Below are 25992 nucleotides of genomic sequence, written 5' to 3' on the forward strand. Positions count from 1 at the left end.
TCAAAAATAAAATGTAATGGAATATAACAAAAAAAGCATAGGAATGTGGCATTTTCATAATGTTGCACAATATATAATTTCCAATACAGTTGTGTTGCTTCCCAGAAGCAATGTCAATATGTCATAAAACATACATTAAACGGGCCTATGAGTTCCACTCCAGAGCATCAAAATAGGCACCATACGAAGAATGAAGCAGCTTTAAAATCATGGACAGAGTCATTTTTTTTCCAAAATCTGGAATCCGTTTCCCAAGTCCATCAGGGTCTCAAAGTTCTTTAATAACCTATTATATCACTTTCTGTGAGCGAGCATCAATTGCTGGATTGTCACCTCGACTTTCCATCTTTGCCTTGCGGTTGTTGGCCGATAAAAGAGTCTCTAATCCTGACCACTTCTGCTGCACACAGGTGTCCAAAAACCTTGCTGTACCATTCTGGCATGTGGCCCCTAAAACACATAAAGCAATATAGTTGTTACAAAGTGAATATAAATAATGAAATCCATAATAAAATGGTAATATGTTTATTAACAACATTTGAGACATATTATAAATATAATAATGCTATCGTTGTATAAAAGGTATGTTTTCCAATAAGGAAATATCTGATGGGTAGTGTGGGTATTGCTCCGTGTCCCATCACCCAAAAAGTATTTAGCAGCTTTGGTATAAACTAAGGTACCAGAAAAGGATAGTATTTACATTTTAAGTAAACATAAACATCTTTTTCCCCAAAAGATCTGTAAAATTGATAAAATTTGCCAAAAGAAGGCACTGTTTTGCTGTTCAATGGTCTCCTCTTCATTAATCCAATATAACCCAAGTGTTTTGAAGTCTGTCTAATTTCCACATCACAAACATTTAGAACTTTCCTTAGTATTTGGGACAATATATGCAATATATAATAGTGAAACACGTTTTTAAACATGATCTTATAGCTTATGGAACAGAAATCACAAAACAAGCCTTATTTCATGAACTTCTCCGCACGCTTACCTCATGTCAGCTCTGCACAGATATGTGAGCTTGGACTTTCCTGTGCCAGACGGTTCAATGAGATACTTGGATAACAGTACATTGACCCGGACACCAAGTAGAGGAGCATCGTCATGATCCACTGATGTGCATGAAAGAACACAAGCGCCCTTTGGCAGATTACTCCTCCATGTTCTGTTCAAGGAAAATATAATGAAAGAAATGTCATAATCATAATAAAATGTATACTATGACGTAAATGAGCTAAATGGTTTTCCAACATGGAAACACTGCAGGATTAGGAACCTACCTTAAAACAACAAAATCTCTAGCTGGGTGTGGTGCCATATTATTCTGCACATATTGATAAATATCAGTCTGGTCATCCAAGCGCTCAATAACTTTGGAATCCACAAGGTCTTCATCCCATAGGTGTTGCTCTTTCAGCAAACGCTGTAAAATGTCTTCAGGCTGTGCTGGAATTTCAACGGTGGACTTCCAGAGTCGAAGAGGAGGGCCTTCACACACCTGAAATAGAAACACCTGTTATAATTCTGTACTTCATGACTGCACTTGTTTTATAGAACTATAAAATACAAATATAGAATGGCTTTATGTTTCTTGAATTTTAACCAATCAGGGTTTTATTTTATTAAAACAAAAATCTGTAGTATAAGCCCAAGGGCTGTGACATTGTTTTTTTTTTTTTTTTGTTTTTTTTTTTAAACGAACAATGAAATTTCTCTAGTCTCACAAGTTAGTGTGGGTCCATTTACCAACACCATTGTACTTTGACATTTATGTCATTGTTAGCACTGAATTTGAGAAGTATGTGATTTCTAGTGAATGTGTTTCTTGAAAGCAACAACTTACTTTCTTGTAAGAGAGGTCAGCTGGCTCTGAAGTGGAACAGCTAACCCAACCTTTGAACTTGTCCTTGGCTTCCTTCAATAGGCTGTCAATTCCTTCTTGCAGATACGACTGATAGTCACAAGATTCTTCTGGTCTCCCATTTACAAGTTCCTCCAAGCACACCGGCCTCAGGTCTTGCTCTATGTACGAATTACGACACTTGCTCATTTCGTCCGGTATCTATTAAAAGAAAAGGTCAGAAACAAACTGAATTTTTAATCTAGCCAACAATACACTGTTGTGCAGGATTAATGTGTGTGTGTGTGGGGGGGGGCAAACTGTTAAATCACTTACACTTATTATTAGCATAAATCCACATTTAAACTATTGTGTAAGAGCTGGTGCTGAGCTATGCAACACTCTTAATCCCGGAATTTGAAATCATTATATAATTGGCATGGGTGTAACCCGTGGATCAAGAATTAAACCATGAAAATTAAATCCATTTATAGGTCAGTCATATTTTGAGATTTATTAAAATGCTCAAAGCTTGGAATAAAATGGACTTGCGTTTATGTAATATGCTGAACAAACCACGGTATACTCAGAAACGTGAAGAAAATTTACCTGAAAAAGACTCTTGCATTCAGCAATCATGTGTGCCAGTCCTTGGGTGGCAGCAAGGTTTTCATTTAAGTCTTTCTGATCAGGTTTCCCCAAGCTTTGTTTTCTCTGCATTACCCTAAAATAATAGAGATACAGATAAAATGATCAGTTAAAGCAATGCTTACATTTTAATCTTCAACCCCAAATTATAATTGGGCTTAATTATTAATTGCTAGATGACTTGCACCGTTCTTGGTATGATGAGTTTGCAATTTAACTACCCAGCTAAATGCTGTGTTATTTCCTATCACAAATTACCTCGAATTGTGTATTCTTAGGAGTGAGCAGCCAAAAATACTTGTCGGGGAAAGGCTGGGCTTATGGCGAATTAGTTTCTATGATCTGAAATTGCAGATGTAATCTAGAAAAAGGTGATTTCAGTAGTACAGGGAACTCACAAGTGGGTTTGTGATTGGAACGGTGCCATCACCAATATTAAACTAAAGTGTGTCTCTATTGTGGGGGTAGTTTATGTCGGGGTGAAGATAAGAAAAAAAGCAGCTGCTCTTTAAGGGTTAATTTTGGTAGCTAAGAGTTTTATATTATGTAACCGCGGTAAAGCCCTCCAAGGACTATGATGTTCCTCACTAGGTTCTACTAAAGGAAGATGAAGTACCTGGGAGAAGAGTTCTCTCTCTTTAGAGTATTGAGGTGGAAGAGAGAAGGTGCCAGGCAGACAGCAAGGTTGGTAGGAGTCATCTGGTTTTCTTCTACAGCCGCAGCAACATCACTTAGAAAGTACAGTAGTGTCTGCAGAACTTCCCGGTTTTCATCTGGCAAAAGCATGATGGCTGCCTTAATTGCCTGGAGCCGTTGGTCTTTTGGAACATCTAGAAAGAGCAATGGAGGTCAGTTAATACACTGAGTGAAAATACATTTTTTATCCTCATGTTTTAGTATTTTTTCCTGCCATTTTTTTCATACATTATTGATAAAAGCGAGAATTACTGTAACACCCGAGTGTTACCCGAGTAACACCTGAATTAGGAGCTGGAGATGGGCTAACTTTCTCATCCAGCTCTACTCCCTCTGCTTCTACCAACTGTAGATGTGTTTTTAATCTTAACAAGCCAAATCTTTATTCAATAATCAATCAAACTGGAGATTATTCAGTAGGAGTGGACAGTAAAAAAAGTAATTAGCGATGATTTTCAAAAACTGTAATTACCTAAACTGCACTGTAAAAAGGAGTAGTGATGGCGCAACATCTAGTCAAGTACAAGTGGCACATCCATGTGTCAAATTTCCAAATAAATTCCATATTCAGAAAGATTTTCCTTATTGTGTTAGTACATGGACTTATTGAATTGCAAATTATATTGACATTATTACAAATATGCTGCAGTCACGAACATTGGCTCAATGCAATAATGTAGAAATATAGTAATGCACTTTCCCCACTTTATTATATTTTTCAATAAAAATGGCATTATTAAAAAAAATATATACAGCAAATTATATTTTTATAAGATGGTAACTGGCCAACAGAAGTATAACATTATATTCATCTAGTACCAGAGCTAGACATAGTCTATGTATAATATAAAATAGAACAAAACCTTACACTGATAGATCTGCAAGAAGGTCTCGGAGAGTTTGCTGGTCAGAAGTGGCTCTGGCAGATCTCGGAAGTATTGCTTTAGCATGTCAGCAACATCGTAGGCGGACTGTGCTTCAAAAGTCAAGCTGTCGGAATTGCTTTCACTCATCTCCCTAAGAGCTTGAATCCTGGACTTCACCCCAGATTTCCTAAACAAGCCCACCTTTAAAACAAAATAAAAATAATAATAATTAAAACACAATAAAAAAAATAATAATAATTAAAAAAATCCAATCTATGAGCATAAAAAAAATAAAGAAAGAATAAAAAGGTGACAAACCTGATCTAAGCATTGACTGCGCAGGTAACGCATAGCCAACTGAATGCTCTGGGGCAGCGGCTGACCAGAGCGTTGTACGTTAACAGTCAAGGGAACACCAAACACATTTCTGTCTTTGTAGTCAGGAACTTTAACCCTTTTCATAAATTTTGGCACAGCCCTTAAAAGAAAAAACATGGTTTTAGCAAAAAAATAAGAAAAAACTCAAGCATATTATATTTGTCAAAATAAATTAAAATTTTAATATATATATATATATATATATATATTTTTTTTTTTTTTTCTTATTTCATGTAAAATGTGTATTTATATTCCGAATTTCCAGTGTAGCCACCACAGGGGTCTATCTATCATTGTAACTAGAAGATACAATTCTATTAACAAACTTACACAGTGGAATAATTACGGTCATTCGGAAACAGAATTACAAGTCAATAAATCCTACTACGTATGACCTCTAATAATGTGACTTCTTTACTCAGTCCTCTTTATCTAGAGGAAAATGGTCTTGTTAACAAAGAGGTTTTTGTTCATCTACTTTGGCTTTGAACAAATCCCCAGAGCAGGCCATGCCACCCAGCAGTTTGCAAAACAGCAGGGATGTGATGTTAGGGCATTAAAGGCTGCCAGCCAGAAACATCAGCTCTACAAATGACTAAGCTCCCCAAAGAAAAAGCATTTGAAAGAGAAACAAGCTCAGGTCTAAAGAAGCTCAGAGAAAGTCACACACAAAAAACAATGCCCTATTTTTCACTTTTATTCTTCCAAAAAGATTTAAATGCATTTAGTAGTTGGGCTCTCAACCGCCCCCACTTATATACAAATCACTTTTCACATACTCCATTCTGCAGATGCAGATCAGTTTTGTATGTCAAAGAGTGCAAGCAAGGCATACTTACAAAGTTATATATGTAAGAAATGCATCAAATAAACCTAAGGAACCCATACGGTTAACAGGGTTAAAACAATAGCTGCTGTACACGTGAAAGCTTTGGATAACATTAATTACATTCATGTAGTATGAGAGCCAGGCGCACATAATTCATACAGATATACAGACAAACGTAACTAGATTTCAGGAGGTTTAAGGTGTGTACTCACCAGCTAAATCCATGCTTGTTAGATGGCGTGTATCTCTCTAGAAGAGCAGTTAACTTAAGAAGAGAGAACTTCTGCAGCAAGTTGATCTGAGTCACAGACTGACAGTTTATCTGCAGGGAAGCGGAGCTCAAACTGGGTCGATGTGAACTCTGGAAGCTGTGCCATCTGAATCGATGCCTAAATAAGAAGAAAGAAATTAACTGTAACCGGCGTGGTTCTTAAAAGGAGCAGAAACAGTAGCAAGCCGTTAAGAGTTTTGTGATGTACTAATATGAACCAAAAGGATTATTCACCTCCTTCTTCTGATGCACTGATGATGTAGGCATAGAACACACAACTTAGCTGACGCTAAAAATTATTAAGCCCAAATATGTCAATTTACTGCATAAAACATGACTAACACTGCTTTTATTCACCAGATGCTGAAAAAGAAACCCCTAAAACGTAGTATTTTTAAAAATTTTTGGTTTTACAGAGTTGGCAAAAATGGAGGCTTAAGACCTATGGTAGGACTGGGTTCACAAAATACAAATCCCATTACTACGTCCTTTAGGAACAATATGCATTTTACTGCACCATAACAAAATAGTTGTAAAATGAAATGTATAACAATTTAAATAAAAATTGGAAAAAAAATAAAAATACAGACCTATTACTTCTAGTCAGAGATGCACCAACGCCAGAGTCTCTTCTTCCCTGAATTACAGTTTCCTCACACTCGTTCAATGAGTTCCCTGTGCTATCTAGATCACTAAGAGCATTGCAGTCATTGTCAATATCCAGATGAATTTGTTTTGGGGATGATGGGCATGGAGAGACAGAATCTAGAGCCGAATCAGAATCCCCTTCGTCGTAAAATTTCTCTGACCACTGATTTACTATTCTCTGCATTCCTTTAACATGGTACAAAATATCATCAAGTTCTGGGAAAATATCTTCATTTTCCAGGTCAACCAGGTCACTGTTACTTGAATACAGGAGTGTGCCCGGTACATTGTCATAAATACTCAAACGGTTTCCTTCAGAACAAAATGAATTTCGTCTTCTGCTACTAATGGAACTTTGGCAGCTGTGGATACTATTTTCCCTTGTAAAGTTGAGTAATTCATGTCCATTAAAGCTTCCTGTTCTCCAGTTCATGGAAACAGTGCTGTCAGTTGGAGAAAGACTGCCATTTGAAAGTGCTTTGGGAAAGGTACCGGGCTTGTGGTCTTCAGGGATAAAGAACACAGCATCATCACCGAAACTCTGCTGGTTCCTATAGTTTTGCTCTAGGACATCACCGAACGTTGATTGGTTGAATGGGTCAAACCCTTCCAAGTACATGCCTGCTCTCTTGTGGCAGGTACTTAGGCTACGCGTTCTTGTTATAGGACTTGGTGTGCTAACTGCACTGCTTGTCTCTGACTGACTACTGCTACTACTGGTCAGTGTGGAGTTTGAGGTGCTTCTCCTGCGTACTTTGGGCACATTTATGTGGTTGCCATTGACAGAAGATATTTCCACACAGTTAAGATGCTTTAGCTTATCGTCATCCATATCTTCCCGTAGAATAGGCTCACTTATAATCAGACCAAGCTTGGACTTCTTTTTACTGCCTGAGCTTTTAATTTTAAGACTTTCCATTCTCTTTAGAAGACTCTTAGTTCTCGACTTAGAGCTTCTCTCGGTAGCTTTCAGGTTGAAATTGAAACTTGAAAGTTCTTTTGGCGACGGAAGGCTACCAAATGAGTCATCATTCGCAATAAAATTTCCAGACGAACAAACACTGATGACGGAATTTGTTCTTGTAGTGCTTGCCTCGCTAGTAGGATGTGCCCGGAGACTGTCACTGTTGTTACTGTGTATGGATGTTACTTCCTGCTGCTCGCTTAGATCTGTAAGAACGCTGTCTTGGCTGGCAGCACTGGCCAGCTGGTGTGCATCGGGCAATACTGGTTTTGGCCCATGGCTAAGGTGAAAAACATCAAATTCTTCCAACCTTGACCACCTTTTGCTATCTCTCTGAAATGTCCATTTACCACTAATTGCACAAGGCTCATCTTCATCAGAATCTTCACTCTATATATAAAGGTAAATTCACATTAATAATATGTTACCATATACTCCGGGGTCATAATATTTGCAAACCAAAAAATGAAACACATCAATTACATTTTAAAAGTAATAGCCAACAGCTATGAAAAAAATAACATGAACTGCTTTTATATCTCTTGTAATTTGTTGGGAAATAGTTGTGGCAGGTATTTAAAGAGATTTATTTATTCCACAAATACATATAATAATGTATAATAAGAGTGGTTACAAGGAAATGAAGTCATCTAAATTGCTAATCATCAACACGGTCACTTAATCATCATGATACTCAATGTAGTAATTATGAATAACTTTCTCCAGTTACCAACTGGTTATAACACTGGTATGGCACTTGGAAGCGACTTAGAGCATAACAAGAGCATTTATTTATTATTTTATTTTTTTTACAACTAACAAAAGTTGAGAAATATATAACTGCAACATCCGTTTCATTGTTTTGGGGAAGGCAGTGCTTTCTAGTAAGTAATACAGTATTTCCCCTGACACCCCAATTAATAATTTCACTACAGAGTGAATGTAATGAGATCCAGGTAAGAGCTGTAGAGACAACTCCACCCTTCCCCTAGCCATGATGACGCATTATTACACGAACACTGCTAGAGGGTACAAGAGCCGCTCAATCACCATTTCAAACAGCATTGTATGAAAGGTGTACATTTGATTGATGATGATGACTTCTGAAAAAGACTGGTAGCTGACAGCTAAAGTCAAAATGCAGCAATATTCTAAAACATAATCACAGGCTTAAACCAACTGATTTTGATCCTTAAGAGAAAATACATCATATAACCAGAAATGTATTTGATACAGACTAAAGTTTTCCAGTATATTGCTGGTCCTGTTAAAGCTGGCCATTCATATCATCCCTGTTCTAGAATGATAGCCGTTACCTAATCAACATTCGGGTTCATTAAAATTCCTTTAAGGCCACTAAGTGATATATTCCTTTACCTTTTCATTAGATTATCAGTTGCAAATGGTAAATTCAATTACCCAGTTAGCAGTGATAAATTAAGGCTGCATAGCTTATGGAAATTGACATAAAAAATGAGCAAAAGCATCACTTGAGTCACTTACCCTTTTTCGGTTTGGGCTGATCTCTAGCTTCATAACAGCGCACTTATTTAAGGTATTTAAACGCCTGCGGAAAGGAAACAAGGAGATGCGTTACATGAGATGCAGGAATTGTTAAGGTTACAATACTTTTGGCACATTGCTTCCACGCTAATCTACATACAAAAAGACACCAACCGATATTTCCAATTAGCATCTGGCTGCAAGTAAAAAGCAGACAATGCATTAACTATGCATTTGTACTTATCACTTAATCCATTACGGTTCACCCGATGTAGCATATGTGTGTCAGTAGAAGGTAATGAAGGAATAGGACCAAAAACATTGGGTTTCTGGGTTGGACCTATATTCCAGGAAAGCTTACATTTTAAGATCTGCCTTCTCAAATGTTGCACATGTAAACAAAGTAATACTCAGGGAGCAAAATATTTGTACTTTAAAAAAAAATATATTAAAAATAGAAAAAACAGTAGTCTATTCTTCATCTGTCTTTCTTTGGTCCAGGATCACATTGTGATTAAGAGAAAAATACACAATTCACTGCAACATTTGTATTTCCATATAGTTAGGAATGGGTTTTTAAAGTATGGGTGAGATTATTGGGGTCAGATGTATGGTTCCTGCCAAGATGATCTGTATTCTAGTTGGCCATCCATGCACTGAGCCAGTTTGCAATAAATTCTATGGTGACTGTACAATGCAAAGCTTTGAACAAAGTAAAAAAAAAATAAAAAAAACAAATAGCAGAAATTAGGTATAAGTAAAAATAGAGGTTTAAAGGCACTATTTTAAGATTGTACACAAACACAGGTATCACTTTACACTATACAGAAAATGTGCTTTTTAATGTAAGATACCACTGGTTTGCTCAATAATCAAGATTTCCTCAAATGTAATTCGTAAATATTCTACATACAGAAAACTGACTGATTCCTAGATGTATGAGTATATTGTATTAAACAGCACAGACTCCCTTTCTACTACATTTACACATCCAACGAAATCTTCAACAAGTGGTTTTGCTCGAGATTTTTTTCCTGCCAAATATATGCTTTACAAACTATGCAAGAAATGCATTTGATGTGCGCAACAGCTACAAGGGCTCAAATATTAGCTTTCTGCTGCTTTAAGTAACTATTCCTAATTAAACAGTACAACTGTGTGCAGAATTAGAGGCTGGGAGGTACATTTGTGCGTGTAGGGTGTCATTTGCAGCCTCTCTTTGTATGGATCTCAGTCAATCAAGAGGAGGAACATAAAAAAAAAAAAAGAAAAAAAAAGAAAAAGAAATAAGATCTGTTGTATTGCTGACCTGTAACCATCTGATAACCTCAGCTCAGCTGTAAAAGTTAATAAGTTCCCAGCATTTACTTGTTGCTTTCGGAGGGTCCGATTACACACAACAGTATTTAAATACTGCTTTTATTTTCTTTGACACAAAGACAAGATCAAGTTACATGTTTGCTTAACTATGCGGATCTGTCTGGGCCTAATAAAAACATTGTGACATTGTCGGGGTCACTATAAATTTGGACTTCTGGTGACATTAAGGAGCCATCACCACCGAGTCACAACTGGGGCCAAATCATGTTTTTTTTATTTGACATATCCAGCTATGTAACTAGATGGTCTTTAGTTATTCAAAATCATTGACAGGTAGGGCTGAATTGTATTAATTTTAGGAACTGCAAGCATACCAGGAGAGCTGATAAACATCAGAAACCTTGAGAGACACATTTAACTTCTTCTACCTGGTATCTCCGTATCGTAACAACCTGCATTCAAGCCTAATGCAAGGTCAACACTGTGCTAACTATATGAGGTCATGGTTTCCAAAAAATGCAATAATCCAATTATTTCAAGATGTGTCTATCTAGAATTTGCAACATTCACTTATTTGATAGACATAAAGTGAACTCATGAACACATTTCATCTATTCTGTAAACCGAACAGGGCCAAATACAGCCTAACTGTGGCATTTCAATAACTGGTATTATCCGCTCCCATCCAGATGCACCCAACTTTCTCCAACTTGGGTGATGACTTTGATCTGCACAAGAGAATCTCATGTTTTACTGATAAGGTCTAATCTCACAGATTTTATTTTACATAGTCTACACAAAACTGCACAGACAGCTAGGGAAAAAAGATATGGCAGAGTCTGTTTTCAGACAGATAAATCTTCACTGGGGTAATGTGAAAGAATCATTCTTCATACTCGAGGGGAAAAAAAATACAAACCCCCCCCCCACCAACAATAAAGTTCTAGTTTGACATTTTTATGAGTACCAAGAAATAAAATCTGTTGGGTTTCTGTGACCTTGCCCCATGACATTGCATAGTCAACTACAGTGCAATACCATGGGTATTAAACACCTGGTCTTTAAAGCTACCAAAGCATTACTTTCCTATTCAAACAAAAGGATATAAAACTTAACACGACACCAACATTGACTCAAAGTGATTATGGGAATGTGCTAAAACAAGAAAACCGAGATGGGTAATTAAAGGGACACTGAATTTTCGTGAAATCAAAGAAACTGGCTTATCGTGCACATTAAAGTTTTAATGGGGAGGAGGAAAACGTTTGGGGTTACCTGCAAAGTCCAATCTACTTAGTTTTAAGTAGCCAGTCCCTAATAGTTGTTTGACTACTGAGGGCCACTAGCATAATGTGATAAAGTCTTTTTTTTTTTTTTTGAGCAAACTTAAGACATTGAGACCCAAACAGATACTTGTTGTCGGTGAATGACAAAGGTCAACAGTTTTCAATACGGGACACGTAAAATCACCCCAAGTATTCTTATAGTTTGCACACGAATTAGGATACATTGCTAAATGCAGCTTTGCAGCAATTGGTTAACTAACTTTGCCTAGTTTAAGAACATTCAGCTATTAAGACTTTTAACATTCCTGGTTAACAATGCATATCCGCCTAAAAGGTTTTTGCACATATATAGTTTATTATTCATTTAGCACCCATTTGGGTATACATGACCATTTTTACTTTTAAATGGGAAAAAGTAAACTTTTAATGTTAACAATGGATCTAGGGGAAGTAAATGAGTTTAAACAGAAGTATACGGTACATTTGTCCAAAAACAAGAAAAAGGAATTAATTATTAAGCCACCAACCGGCACAAGGCTTCGATCGCATCTCTGTCCAAGAAGTCGTGGTCTGTCTTTACCGAGGAGATGTCAATAGGAAATAGGAGATCTGTTTAAGAAGAAAACACAAGATTATTTAGTCAAAAGAAAGTTATTTGACATGAACAATGCTAAGGGTTGTTACATGGCGGGGAAAAAAGTGTCTTTATATGCATGTTCGGTAATAAAAACGCTCCACTATCTAAATATAAACAAAACCTAAAACATGTGCGTTATTTATTCACAGATACGGTTACTGGTGTTTTTTCTCCTTTAAACCAGAAAAGCAGACGACAATAATTTAACCAAATCACACTTTGACTGAGCAGACCCATTCTCGTTATCCTCAGACAGCCGTCTGCAAAGGAGGCGACTACAATATAAGAATTGGTGAAGGGTTAAAAGGAACCAGATGCTTCCTAGACTGGGCTATTGAAAAAAATGCTGAAAAATCCTCCAAGATAAATGACTCCTGGTGCCATCTCAAATACCACAGCGATGCTCTCTTTGCATGTTGGAGTCCTGACGTTTGGCCTTGATAAAAGTCACATGGGACAGGCACAAAAGGTCAGGGAAGCAGGAGAAAGATAAAAGCACATATGCAAAGAGTAAACCCTGTTGAATATAAACCATCTGTGCGAGATCAAAGCCGAAAATTATTTGGAATATCCGATTTGAAGATAAATATTTGTCCTTTCGGGACATATGTTTGTATAGACTTTTGGACCTAAAAATATTAGTAGTAGATTAACCATGTCATTTAGACGATTTTGAAAATCATTCTACGCTCGCAGAATAAGCAGTGAGCTATAATACCAACCATATCATTACGCGGACAAAAGAGAATGGCAGGGCTATCATTATGGAAAAATAAGTCATATGTCCCAAAGAGGGCATTGCTCACGAGTGGCAATCATTTACAGAGCTTCCTTTATTACCAGTCATCTGACTTCCACTGTGAAAGCTGACATCAGGTGATCAAGCCAGTGGCTAGAAGACAATACAGTCAAAGAATGAGTACTGGCCAAAAGCTCATGAGTACTGGCCAAAAGCTCTCTGGGGAGAAAACATACTTCATATACGTGCCTTAGGATCATTCCTGTGGTAGATGCATATTATATAATATATATATATATATATACATATATATATATATATATATATATATATATATATATATATATATATTATACACACATACACATACACACACACACACACACTTAAGAAACGGTGTTGCACGGAAAGTAAAGATGGCTGCTCCCATGGTATAAACAAAGTGGAATTCTTAAACCTATATATTGCTCAGTATAATATGTAAACTTTATTTCAAAGGATTGTTAGGTGGGATCTGGAAACAGGGAACCCCTATGTGAGAATTTAGCATTTTTAGTTGTGTCAGGGTTTTTTTGTTGTTTTTTTTCCGCTCCAGGGGTGTATACCTAAAAATACCATATATTGAGGCATCATTAACCCATTTAATTTTAAGTTGACCGAGCACTGTGCCATTTTTTAAAATGTTTACAAAGCATTATCCGAACTGAAGCAACATAAATATTATTAGATTTCGAACAGCTTTGCTCCCACCGCCGATGTCCCTCTGTTATTTTATGTGTGTGTACGTTCTTTGTACATTTTGCACATCTGCCACGGGATGATTAGAGGGCCTCCCAACCAAACAAGTTTTAAAGAGTGTATCTTGGCAGTAACTAAACCTTTGAACAGCTGCTTTGAGCATCTGTCAAAAATATAGGTTACAAATACCAGCCTTCCTCCCCTGGAAAAACTACTCCCTATTCACACATTTTGAAGAAGTTTTTTTTTTTTTTTAATTTTGTTAACACTTTGGTGATTAAGTCCATTTTTTGTGTGGTAAAATAATGCATTTTACTGATTACGGAGAGTTTGTATTTTTGCAATCTACGATCAATACATCAAGACATATATACATTTCTAATTAGTGTAACTTTGCTTTGTATGTGTTATTTTGATAAACACAATGGGTCATTGACATATCTATAATGAAGAAATATAGCCAGCCCAATTATCAGCAATATAATGGAAGGGATTTCATTTGAACAATAGGGGGGCAAATGAAAAGAACTCCAGCTAAGCCTTGTTCAGGAAATGGCTTTTTTTGATCTACATCCTCAAGTTCAAATCTCTTTTTTTGAGTGTTCTTGCTTAACAATTAGTTGTTAAAATCTTCCCAGCATGAAAGATCCTTCAAGTTATCATGGCCTTAAGGCTCCTTTACATAAAAATGGCTCAGTCATCACTATTAAAATAACAAAAATGATAATTGATTTGATACTATTCTTACAGAAAACTGGCATTTAGAATATGATGAAGATGTCATCCCATGACATCATTTTCTCTTAATTGATAAAGTATTTGCACATATGTATGTCTTGTTAGGGAGTACGCTAAGTTGGTTGAAGCCTTGTTGCAGATATATTGTTATGCGGGATAAACATTGTTTAACAGAGACAAACCAAACATAATGTCGGAGCATCCACAAATCCATGGCTCGCCACTCTCTGGTGCTTCCTTTACAGACGACCATCATTAATAGGTTAGAGTCTGTTTCTTGTAACCAACAATGGATCAAACTCAGCAAGTTTCCAGGTATCTTATAACTAGTAGCATGCTTAGAATACAAGTCCATGGGTGGGGGGGGGGGGGGGTCGAATCCGGTTCGGAAGTACTCAGGTTTTTTTTGTCATGCACATTTTCCTTCTTTTGCGGAACTTTGTCCCTTAAAAATTATGATGTTTTTCCTTTAACCACCTAGCATAATTGTAGGAAACTTTGCACCCGCTGAGAAATCATGGGCTCGCGACCGTCGATACACAATGAGGATACAAAGCAGACAATACATGGTAGACAAAACAGACATAAGAACGGAAATAACTACCTGCACGGCAGCTAACCTAGTTTCAGAGAAAGCAAAGTTTTCAATGAGCGTTAACTTATTTAAAAAAATGGTTCTTTCGTACGATAACTTACGTTTTAATATTGGTTTGACTCAAACTAAAACATCTGTGTTTGATTGTTTTTCATTGGGTTTAATGTTTAACAGAACTTCGCTAACAAATCTTCATACAGAAATGACTCCAAGCAGCAGCAAATTTGCTTTACAAAAGGTTTTTACTCACCTTCATAGAGCTGAGCATACTGAGGGAATCCTGCAGCCCGTAGCCAATCACATGCTTCCTTTGCCTCTATTTCTAGAAAAGAAAAGGCAGACAACCCACGGCTAAGTAATGAGCAGAGGAAAAAGTTCTTCGATACAACCCAACTCTTCGCTATGGAAACAGAATTAGCATCTAAATATCCTACAAGGGATATATATCCTTGTCGCTTGTCATTCAAGCAGTCTATTTTCGTTGTTCTTATGCTTTCTTGTTTTCTTAAATAGACAATTGGATTTCTTCCATTTCCTCTTGATTAACATTTAACCCACCCACTGCCCTTTGAATGCCAAACGCATTGCACACTCCCCCCGCTTAAATGCCTTACACACGTGTCTTAACAATGAGTGTGTGGGTAGAGTTGGCACGTTGCCGGTATTTTACTGGCAAGCAAAAGCATGGCTGCATACTGAAAAGGTAGATTGGCCAAAAACTAGCTAAATAATTGCTTTCAAGTTAGATCTTTTCAACGTCTGGAATACTTTATTTTGTCTTGTACATAGGTTTGACACACACACACACACAGTTTAAAAGGTGCAGAGGAAATCAAATATATACACATTTGATTTCAAGCTTCAAGTTCTATTCAGAAGTCAAAACTTAACTTGGTTAAATTCACTCAGAACGCAGCTCTATACTTTTTTATTTTATTTTAGCATCATTAAATAAATATACAGGCACCCCCCACACGTATATCAAATTAGGTTAAAGGAATAAGTGACAGCAACTAAAATTGATACAAACCATTTTTTTTTTTTACAATATATAGAAAATATAAAAAGTTAACGTTTGTGAACTGAGGTCTCATTGTTATTCCTCTTGCAGTGATTACTTACACAAAGTCATCAAATATATATAAAAAGCATAATTGTGTATAGCTGGTAGTATATAGTTACCTAAACTGCTGCACAATTGCATCTTTACAGAAAACATAAAAAAAAACATTGCTTTTACGCGTCCGATAAATATGAGGGAAAACAATGTAAGTCTGAACCCATTATGATGTAACTTAGATGCAAAATGGTAGTATGTAAGTGTCAATCCAGGTAAAATGAGTGGGTGGCTATATTCATGCTTCTTTTTTCTCATTTCAATTTGAGTCTTGAAGGAATTCTTCAAGAATAGAGTTTAGTGGCAGTTGGTGCGAAATCCTGCATTGCTCATCATGTCCTGGATTTATGTTCACTCCGCTATGTAAATACTGTTTTGCAGATTCCGAATCCACAAAAGATTTTCGAACAATTAATTTGCGTGGCTGCGAAATATATTCCAAAGAAAAACTATGTTCTCCCCCCCCCCCCATAAAGTTTTAGAAGTGCACAGAAAAACACGTTTTACTCCTTAGCAGCACATCAACAAGTAGGATGGAACGGATTCTGCTACAAACCTGTGGCCGTAACAACTAGAGAAACCTTCCCCATATGTGAATGTACAAAAAATCCATGTAGCTTGTGTTTAACCAACATATAGGCGACAATAACCAGCTAAGGAACCATGAGAGGTGCAGTTTAACTACCTCTATAGTGGATCCAACTTGTGTGCAGAGCTCTGTTACTCATCATGTATCTGTAACGAATCCCTGGAAATCTTTTGAAAGAGTACAGCCTTCGGTGCAATGTAAAAGGCAGTCTATTAAATGAAATGTGCGCTGACTCCTTCACATTTTGCTTAATCAAGCAAACAGGTGGTGAGCAATCAAATTCTCAATGTTTATCCAGCCTTGACTGCATTCAGCCTTCTTGATGGGCCAGAACAAAAAGGCTTAATTAGACATAATCGACTAGACAATTTTACCACCTACTTAGACTGGATACCATTGCTACCCATTTTACAAGGCACAACAGACTTCTTAGAACCCTGAACAGGCATGCTGAGGCAGAAAAGAACTCTCTCTAACAATTGACCTTGTGATCGTAACACTTAAAATATTTAATAATGGTCAGGTCAAGGTCACCAAACTTGGAGATCCATAAAATCCCACAAAAGATTCGGCGGAGAACGCCGTCACCCATCGCCCCGTAGGCCTAATTAGTGAAATGGATTTTGTAAGTGTAGAAAGCGCTGTAATACAATTCACATAATCCCAGCATTGGGACTAGTTATGTGGCGATAACGATTTACACATTGATCAAGTCCTTAGATGAACAAGGAAGAAAGGAGAGGGGGAAGGGTCTCAATGACAGACAAGTATTTACAGAACTGGCCTTCTGCTGTTTTCTTCAGCCTAGGGTCACAAAAATCACAGGAGGATCAGCACGTACAACTCGCACACGCACACACTGCTCAGAGAAAGCTTATTCTCGCTCGCGAACTCTCAGAAAAGCATTCTCGGGAATTTAATTAAAGTCATTTTCAGCAGGACATGAAAGAGAAAGACAAGGAATCCGGAGAACGTTTTCATGGACATCGGCCAAATATCATACAAGCAAAACTGATAAAGAAGAAAGACTGTCTCGCTCTAACAGTCCAACAAGTGGGAAACCTTCAACCGCTTGGATTAAAACAAACCAGACGCGGTGTCTTAAACTCCCACAATTAAAGAAAAAAAAAAATGCAAATGCATCCAGTTTGGGATAACGTTCACATTTTAAAATAGTAGAAGATATTAGGTAAGATTGACGCCCTTTTACACAAAAACGCTACTTTTGCTTTTGGGACATGTGAGGAAAATGGAAGGTAAACGCAATGCATTTTATCTGCATATAATATATTATTCTGGAATATTGGGAAGATCAGGCCTTGGTTTTTCCCAGAGAATATCCTGGGAGATAGGCAGAGTATGCAGCAGGAAATCTTTATTGTGATGCATTACCGGAACAGGCATGTAACATGCACAGGAGGGGGAGGAAGCAGGAAGTTTGGACTGGAAACAGCTTTATTTCTTAAACGTATCCATTTAACCCTCTAAGTGGATAAGCGTTGACCATTGCGCCCCTCACCCGGAAATTCAAAGGGTTAATCTGTGATATATTTTTTTCAGACTATGCTACAATTGTGATAAATCTTGCAGATTAGTAAATATATGATGTTTGTACCAAATAAAATTTTTAAACCACGCAAGCCCTCGCTATTTTTTATTTTACATTTTTTTTCCATAGCTTATCAATTAATGCAGACAGCAGCCGGGTTAGCATTAAGCATGACGTAAAACGTATACAACACAATACATTATTACCATTTTGTAGATTCCGTAGCACTATTACAATGGAGCGAATACAAATTTAATAAACACAGAGGTTTCAGTTAATCACATTATGTGAAATGTATACAGTTCACATATGTACCATATTGCTGCATGTTGTTAACTATAGTAAAAGCCCATTTGGCATGGCTAGAGTTAAACATTTTTGGCAAGAACAAATCGGGCCAAGCAGATGGCCTTCCACCCTTGCAATTCAGACATCCTTATTGTCATGTTGGCTCCTTGAAACAGCAGGAGGAGCTCTGCTTATCAGTACTCCTGGCTCTGTCAAGGATGCTAGTTGTCCCAGCTGCTGTGAAGATGAACAGAACCACTGCTGGCGAATATCAGCAAATCTCACCAGGTGTTAAAGCTTTAATGTCCTCAAAATATACATCCAGAATCACATGCGAACTTCTCAATGCAAGCACAAATTCAGATGCTCCTTGAAACGGAAGGAATTAAACTCCAGTGTTTCGTAGCCTTGGGCTAGAGAATACACAAACTGTGAGACTAACCATGTATTTTTCTTAGGATTTTTTTTTAAATCTCGCTGTGTGTGTATATTATAGAATTTGAGCATATACATATATATATATATATATATATATATATATATATATGTCCTGATGAAAGTCAGTAATGACTGAAACGTCGACTTGACTTTGAATAAAATGAAATTGTCTATTTAAAGACCTGGAGTGCTGACCATCTTTTTGAAAGTGTTATATATATATATATATATATATATATATATGCACATATGCACATATACACACACACGGTTGTAAGATTACCCTAGTTTGTTTCTGTAATTCCCAATTGTTAGATTATGCACTACTTGTTATATTTTATTATTTACGATTTTATATAGCACCATCATATTTGCCAACAATTTACGCAGCGCTTGTACAGCACTGTACAATGTAACAGCACAAAGTCTTAAAAAATAATCTGATAATGAAAATGATCTTTTAGCACATATATTAGCAATTACATTACGTACATTTTACCAATTGTTTTCTATTGCAGGGGATGGGCTAATTAGTATTTAATTACTCAAGGCACATTTATCTCGGAGGATTACACTTGGGACTGGTATAGGAATCCAAAGGGCAGCTGTTGTGAATTTAGTATCCAGTGTCTAACCAGGATACTTGAACCTGACACTTCGATCATTGAAGCTCCATTTGTTACCACCAAAGAAGTATAGGGGCGGAATTAACATTTACATAACAAGTCAGATTGTACTCAGAGCACTGGTCCATATGGCTACCTGTTTGGTGTGACATTTTTGGACAAGTAGCCTGTGTTACCCAGACTAACAGCTCAGTAGGAAGCTACACTGATAGGAAATTGAGATGTTTATCACCTATTTTATTTGTTTTGTCCTCCTTTCAAGACATCAGGGACCTTACCAACGTTTAATCTGCTAGATCCTGCAGGTAGGAACTGGGGAAGTTTCACTTATAGGAACATTTCTAAACATTCTTAAATCTTAATTGGTTACTTTTGAATACATGGTGGATGTCTAGTCAAGAAGTAGGGAAAAATCCATTACATTTGCTTCACAAATGAGTTCTTAAAGCTAAACTTAGAACGGTTCCTGTGTAGCTGTATGATCACTTTGTGATACAGCCAACATAGTTTTCCTGCCACTTCCTATCCGTTTCCTTTGTACTTGAGCATTCTTATGATGAGATTAGCCATTTCAATAAAGGGAGCCTTTGTACACTTTTTAGAGTCAGATGTGCAAAGCCAGCTACTGCAGAAGGAAGGTGCTCTCTAATAACAAGATCCCTAGAAGGCGAAAGCATGCGCGCCGTTTCACAGAAACGTGATGACAGTTTAAGAATTGCTTCATCTGCCTGAGTAGAGCTTTGTATGCATGGTTGACATTTTCAAAAGCTACATAGGCATTTAAAGCTCTCCAGCAAGACTGTACGTGTACAGTGGAAAGCAAGCAGAGAGAGGTATGCTACATACCAAGATGTGCCACAAACTCTACATCAATTAACGTGTTAAACATCCACGAAAGCCACACAGTCCACTTTGCCTCGCATCACCTGAGGGAATCCAGAGGCCACTATCCTCAATGCTAAATACCGGGCTGTGAACTCATATCCCCAACCCCATGCACCACATTTTAAGGAGGCATGGTACAGAGTAAGGTCACTATGTATGCTATATGCACAGTATTCCATAGTGTATACGGGGCTGCTACAAGGGAGATCTCTGATCTCCATGGGCCAAATGGGGAGAAGTTGGGCCGGACTGACCAATAGGGCGATCTGTCCCTTTCCAAGCAGGAGGCAGCCCTTTTCCCCCCATAACTGCCACCCTTGACCTACACCAGAATACACCACTGTAATCTGTATATTATATAGTCAGGATGCGCAGAAACGTAACATTACTGGAACCATAGGCAGCAGCGGTTTTAAGAAATTCAGCCATTCTACTCCTGATTATACACCCTTTTCAGCCTTGCATGTTCTTAGATCATGGGATTGCTTCTCATTCCAACATTAACCAATTACGGCTGGAAAGAATACCTAAACATAGGTAAAACAAGAATATCATGATTGTATTCGCTCTACAGACCACAGCAGCTCACCTTGTCATTTCCAAGCAATGATTGCCCACTGTACCATTCATTAGAGAAGGATGCCAACCAGAACAACATGCATCACAACATAACCATCCGGAATGGCCTTAAATTCACAACTCGGAGAACTGCCAACACACTAGGTCTTAGTACTTTGCAAGAAAAATGCTTAACAACCTAAAATCTGTTATACGTTTACACAACAAATTAAAACAACCTCTTATTGTAATGAACCTCGCATTCCAGATTATCTCTGGTCTTGTACACAACAAATAAACTGATCCCATGAGTTCCGTATCCTAATAATTTACTAAGCTTTTTCAGGGATCATATGTCTCTAGCCCCCCAAAAAACATCTTAGACTGGTTCCTATCTTATCTTTATTTTCGTGCAGGTCTGCGTAATTTTGGAAAGCATGCACTCAAAAGCAATTACTGATTATTAGTGAAAGCAGGAAGCCATCAATTTGTAACAGATACAGGCCCTTACTCTAAATCACACAGAAGTTAAAAAATAAACAAACAATCAGGATCAGTTATGTGACCTGATCTACCCATTTAGCCTGCATCCAGAGGCAGGTCAGTCCCTGTTAAATGGAAGTGCCTATCCAGACTCAGAGGAGCCAGGTGTTTAGAATTACATGCTTCCTGATAAGGGGGAAGGTGATCTACAATGGACCGAGTTCACCACGAATGAATGAGCATGATACAAACCAAAAGCAACTAGGTCAATGAAACAGGCTGTGCTGCCAAACATAAAAATAAATTACCGTTAACACTGCAAAATGTCGACCTTTTAGTTGTCAGTGCCGCAATAAACAATTTCCACAAAAACAAAAAAAAAGGTTCAAAAAGTTCCAGGGAACTTTAAAATATGGTAGCCTACGTACTCATTAAATGGAAAGTGATAGCACTAGAAGAATACATTATATATTAAAAAAAATTACAAGCAATAAATGTTGTAATGCTGCCTTTTCTTAATTAAAAATGTCATGATTCAGTTTATACACCTATATGACAAAACAGAAGTCTGTAGCATCCCTTTCTCTTAAAAGAAAGAAAAAAAAAAAAAAAAAAAGGACCATATAAAACTAGCAACAGTTCTTTTTTTATTAGAAACCCTGCCGTTTGTTGTAAGTGAATGCATACGTCAAGAGAAGAGTTCCCATTCCCACCAAATAACATTAGTCACACTGCTTACTCAAAGTCAGACTACGGCCTTAAAATACTTCAACGTTCCTCAACCTTGCGGTCAAGCATAATAAACAGTAAGACAATCCTGACAGACGGGGAGCAGGAGCAAAGTGTAAATAACCATGTGTGTGGTGCGGAAAATTAAGGTTTAAGGGCAAAAGACCTCTTTGCGATGGCCACACTGAAGGCCAGGTTGCATTAAGTCATTAATTATTCCAGTGCTTCAGAAACATCGTTTTTGTTTAATCCACGTGTATGTTTTATAATGGTCTTTAAACCACATGTATATTTATATTTTCAGTTTGAAACCTAAAGGGGCAGCACAACTGAGGCCGTTTATTAAAAAATATTCAGGTGCAAAACTCTGAAAAGTAGTCTTATCACTATAGCAAACAGTGGAATGATCCAATCAGTACTGGTTACTATGGAGATAAAACCATATTTAAATCTATAAAATAACAATTCAAGTAAACCAGTCATAGCAGAAAGAAATCGACAATAGACATTTAAGTTGAAGTTGTATGTTCGTTTTGAACATACAACTACAAGTGTGTGGCGTGTAGCTCACTACCATTGGAACCATCATGTTTTCTTGCCAACGTCTTAATAAAAGCATCAGACCACCATCAGTTCTCAAAGGGTTAAACAAAATGTATCTATTCCTATACTCAGGGCCACTGCATTTCTTCAAATTTAATCAACTCGTTAACATTGTGTATCGCTGAGAAATGTCCGTATGCTTGAAGCCGAGCGTGTCTGTATACCTCGAAGACTCACACCCACGGGCTAAATGTTTACACTTCTGTGAACATATCAGTCAATGTTTCACAGTGCTGAACAAACATTTCCACAAAACTGATTATAAAGCTGTCGTGCAACTGAAATTTTTAATTATACCAATCTGTGAGGTTCTTCTGCTGCCTGAAGATGGTGAGACCTCTACAGCTCTAACCACCTGTGGCTTGTCAAAAAATAAAGATATACATTTTTGATGAAAAGTCACGGGTCATTAACCTGTTCGACTTCCATGTGGAGTATGACCACCATGTTTTGCAAAAAGTTTAAATGTATGGAACACGTTGGCACTCCTTAGGTCTGGAAAGCATCTTAAAATCTTCTGTATGACAATCGTTGATGGATAAAGGCCTTTGACACATGTGGGCAACCAACTGAACTTGAAAATTCTGTTTTCCAATTTAGAATTTTCTAACTTATTCTTTTAGACAAGATGGGTCTTCTAATCTGGCAGGATCTCATACTATGCAGAGAGAGGAAGAGGAAACATCTGAAGGTATTATGTTTAGAATGCTTTTTTGAAATATACATTGCACGGCAGGGTGGGTCTAGCATTGTCTGGAGCCTCTAGGAGTCCAAAAGGCATTGCCTCATTTCCTTCTTCCTGTTACGCGGAAGACATAAGCATGAGGGATGTTGTTTACCTTTGTTGACCATCCTGTTGAGAGCAACATCCAAAGCTTGGAGCCAAAATAGAGCAACGATCCAGAAAGCAGTGATAATCTAAGCCAAACAAAACAGCCAACCATTTCAGTAGCAGGACACCTATCGGTAAACTGGTAATAGTCACTCCCATAGAGTTTTCAGAATTAATACAACATGAACTCGTGGCCTCAGAAGGTTGCATCACAAAGGACAGCTAGCAAGCAGGACCTTAATATCTTCTTCGGACATAACAACACAGATGCTCCAATAAAGTTGCAAATTTAAGATGCACAAACATTAAATTGCTTAAAAAGTCATGGAACACAATGTGTTATGCCAACACCACATCACATTAATATGTTCCTTTTTGTGTTGGATCTGTCATTTAGATCTTTGGAGAATCTGGCCAGGTGACATGACAGACAATGCTACCATATGCCACAAAGCCTAAGACAGCATGGTGGAACAGAGAGGGTAAATTGAAGACAACACCTATTAGCTACGGTTTGGATGAGCAATAGCCTGTGGGCCAGATGGGTATAGAATTATATAACCTTTCCTGAGCCGCTGACAGATTTATACTCTGAAGTTGTTCTGCAATCTGCTACGCTATTATTTTTTCCCTTGGTTCAGCTGAAGCGCACAGAAACGATCTGACAAGCTTCTGCCTAAATCTTCAGCTTGAATAAGGCACTTAGCAAATCCATTGCCCCGCTAAGATATAACGGCCCTAATGCTAAACAGTTCACACCACTTTACAAACCAGGACCTTATCAAAAGTCTCTCGTTTCTAAAACTCAAGGGCAATTCTACCAAAATCCAAATAAAACAGACAAATATAAATTTATATGCAAAAAAAAAAATGACCAACACATAAAATTGATCCTTATGCATCAAATCTAAACCTCAGATGAACTCAGATCAGTCCTCTAACTACAGTAAAACTCAGGGTACTGTTAGTGATCTGATTCTTGTTATGGTCATCTTTTAAAGTCAATGCTATTCAGGTAACATCTTCACCTCTATTTGCTATCATAACCAATTGATAGAAGAAGGGAATTTAAGTGATATCAAAATAAAATGAGACGTGCATACCGACATTAAGACAATACTTTGCTCAAGTTCCCATAGTAAGAAAACTAGTGCACTTAGATATAGAATAAGAAATAATATTTGAAATGTGGCGGGGAGATCAACATATTGCTATTGCTGTGCTGGCACACAAAGCGTTAACACTCTTGAACACCATTAAATATTTGTCACTTGGTGTAGTCAGATGCGTCAAAACAATTCAATCCTGTGCCTTCCTTTGCATATTTTAGCACCAGCAGACCATGACGTTTTCTCTTAGAGGAAGGCAAACAAGCATTGCGGTTTGACAACACAAGTGGAATTTGTTTAGTGTTTGTGTTAGATGTATATGGGATTTTACTCGCTCCTAGGAAGGGATCAAAAGCCCAATGCATGTTATCATGGGCACCACAGCACAGGAGGGGGTCCTTGGTTTGTAAAAGGCAGCAGACTAATTACCAAGGACTTCAAAAGAGGCCATGTCTCAAGACCCAGCTTTTAAAAATTACACCAGGCTGTTCATATTAAAGACAATTCTCCAATATAAAGTTGGGAAACACTGTTGCAAGTTTTGTTACATAAAAATCCACACAATTAGAAACATTATGGTAGGATAACCTCATGTGGACACCAAACTTATATATATATATATATATATAAAAAAAACACAATCGAAAATAAAAAAATAAAATATATATATATATACACACACGCAGCACAATTAAACTTCTATACAGAGGACACATTGAATTGTACTATTTCATGCATATAATCTTGTGTTAAAATAAGTATATATATATAGAGAGAGAGAGAGAGAGAGAGAGAGAGAGAGAGAGAGAGAGAGAGAGAGAGATTTATTATTTTAAATGCTTGATCAATGTAATATTTAGCATCTAAAGAAATCATACCATAGGCTGTTTAAACTGAATTGGGAACTATGTGATTTCCATTAGGTTTAAGGAATATTAAGGATCTGTGCTAATTACCAGCAGTGTCTAGAGTCCTGACAACAGTTTAGGGATGGGGAGCCTACAAGAGTACGTGCAGGGGGCTCCCACACAGCAGCCACGGACCCCACTGGTGACACACAATAACCCCTTTCACCCACTGATCAACATCACACAAAACCAGCAGTCAGTCAGCCCCTCACTTAGATCACAGAAAAAGAATGAAAAAGCAGCGGAAGGTAGTTTTTTCTCTCCGGAGGACTAATGAAAAGCCCCAGTATACCTGAATCACAGAGCTTCCAGCAGCTTTCTTAATGAAGCGCCGCTCCTTCTCTAAGCCCGGGGACCACACGCCACATTTTCATTCCCACGCTCGGGATCCCGGCACACGCACACAGCTAACTAGAAACAAGACTAATCCACATCTATGAAAAGGGGAGAGGGTTCTTACGTGTCAGGATCATAATGTCCAGCTTTTCTTTACACATATGTGGATCCAGGTCTGTTCTAGCTGTAAGAGAAATCGGGTTAACCCCTGCTTTGCTCCCTTGGTAATGCGAAGGCTAG

At 37.5% G+C, this 25992-nt stretch overlaps 1 protein-coding gene across 1 annotated transcript in view; it reads right to left on the bottom strand.

Annotated features, from left to right (window-relative positions):
• Nucleotides 1–329: 329 nt before the first annotated feature.
• The window catches only part of LOC149273819 (rho GTPase-activating protein 7-like), a 78825-nt gene continuing 53162 nt past the window's right edge, over nucleotides 330–25992 (bottom strand). Inside the window, exons 2-14 of the mRNA XM_089505991.1 lie at nucleotides 14953–15024; nucleotides 11783–11864; nucleotides 8650–8713; nucleotides 6125–7536; nucleotides 5476–5652; nucleotides 4375–4534; nucleotides 4059–4257; nucleotides 3111–3324; nucleotides 2456–2570; nucleotides 1850–2068; nucleotides 1287–1504; nucleotides 998–1171; nucleotides 330–450 (exon numbers count right to left, since the gene is read on the bottom strand). Coding sequence (XP_089362117.1) covers nucleotides 330–450; nucleotides 998–1171; nucleotides 1287–1504; nucleotides 1850–2068; nucleotides 2456–2570; nucleotides 3111–3324; nucleotides 4059–4257; nucleotides 4375–4534; nucleotides 5476–5652; nucleotides 6125–7536; nucleotides 8650–8682 — 3042 coding nt within the window. The 5' untranslated portion in view covers nucleotides 8683–8713; nucleotides 11783–11864; nucleotides 14953–15024. The remainder of the gene's footprint in view (nucleotides 451–997; nucleotides 1172–1286; nucleotides 1505–1849; nucleotides 2069–2455; nucleotides 2571–3110; nucleotides 3325–4058; nucleotides 4258–4374; nucleotides 4535–5475; nucleotides 5653–6124; nucleotides 7537–8649; nucleotides 8714–11782; nucleotides 11865–14952; nucleotides 15025–25992) is intronic.

Source organism: Sceloporus occidentalis, unplaced genomic scaffold (genome assembly GCF_023333645.1).
Source record: "Sceloporus occidentalis isolate IW3139 unplaced genomic scaffold, rSceOcc1.0.p SCAF_358, whole genome shotgun sequence".
Lineage (NCBI taxonomy): Eukaryota > Metazoa > Chordata > Lepidosauria > Squamata > Phrynosomatidae > Sceloporus > Sceloporus occidentalis.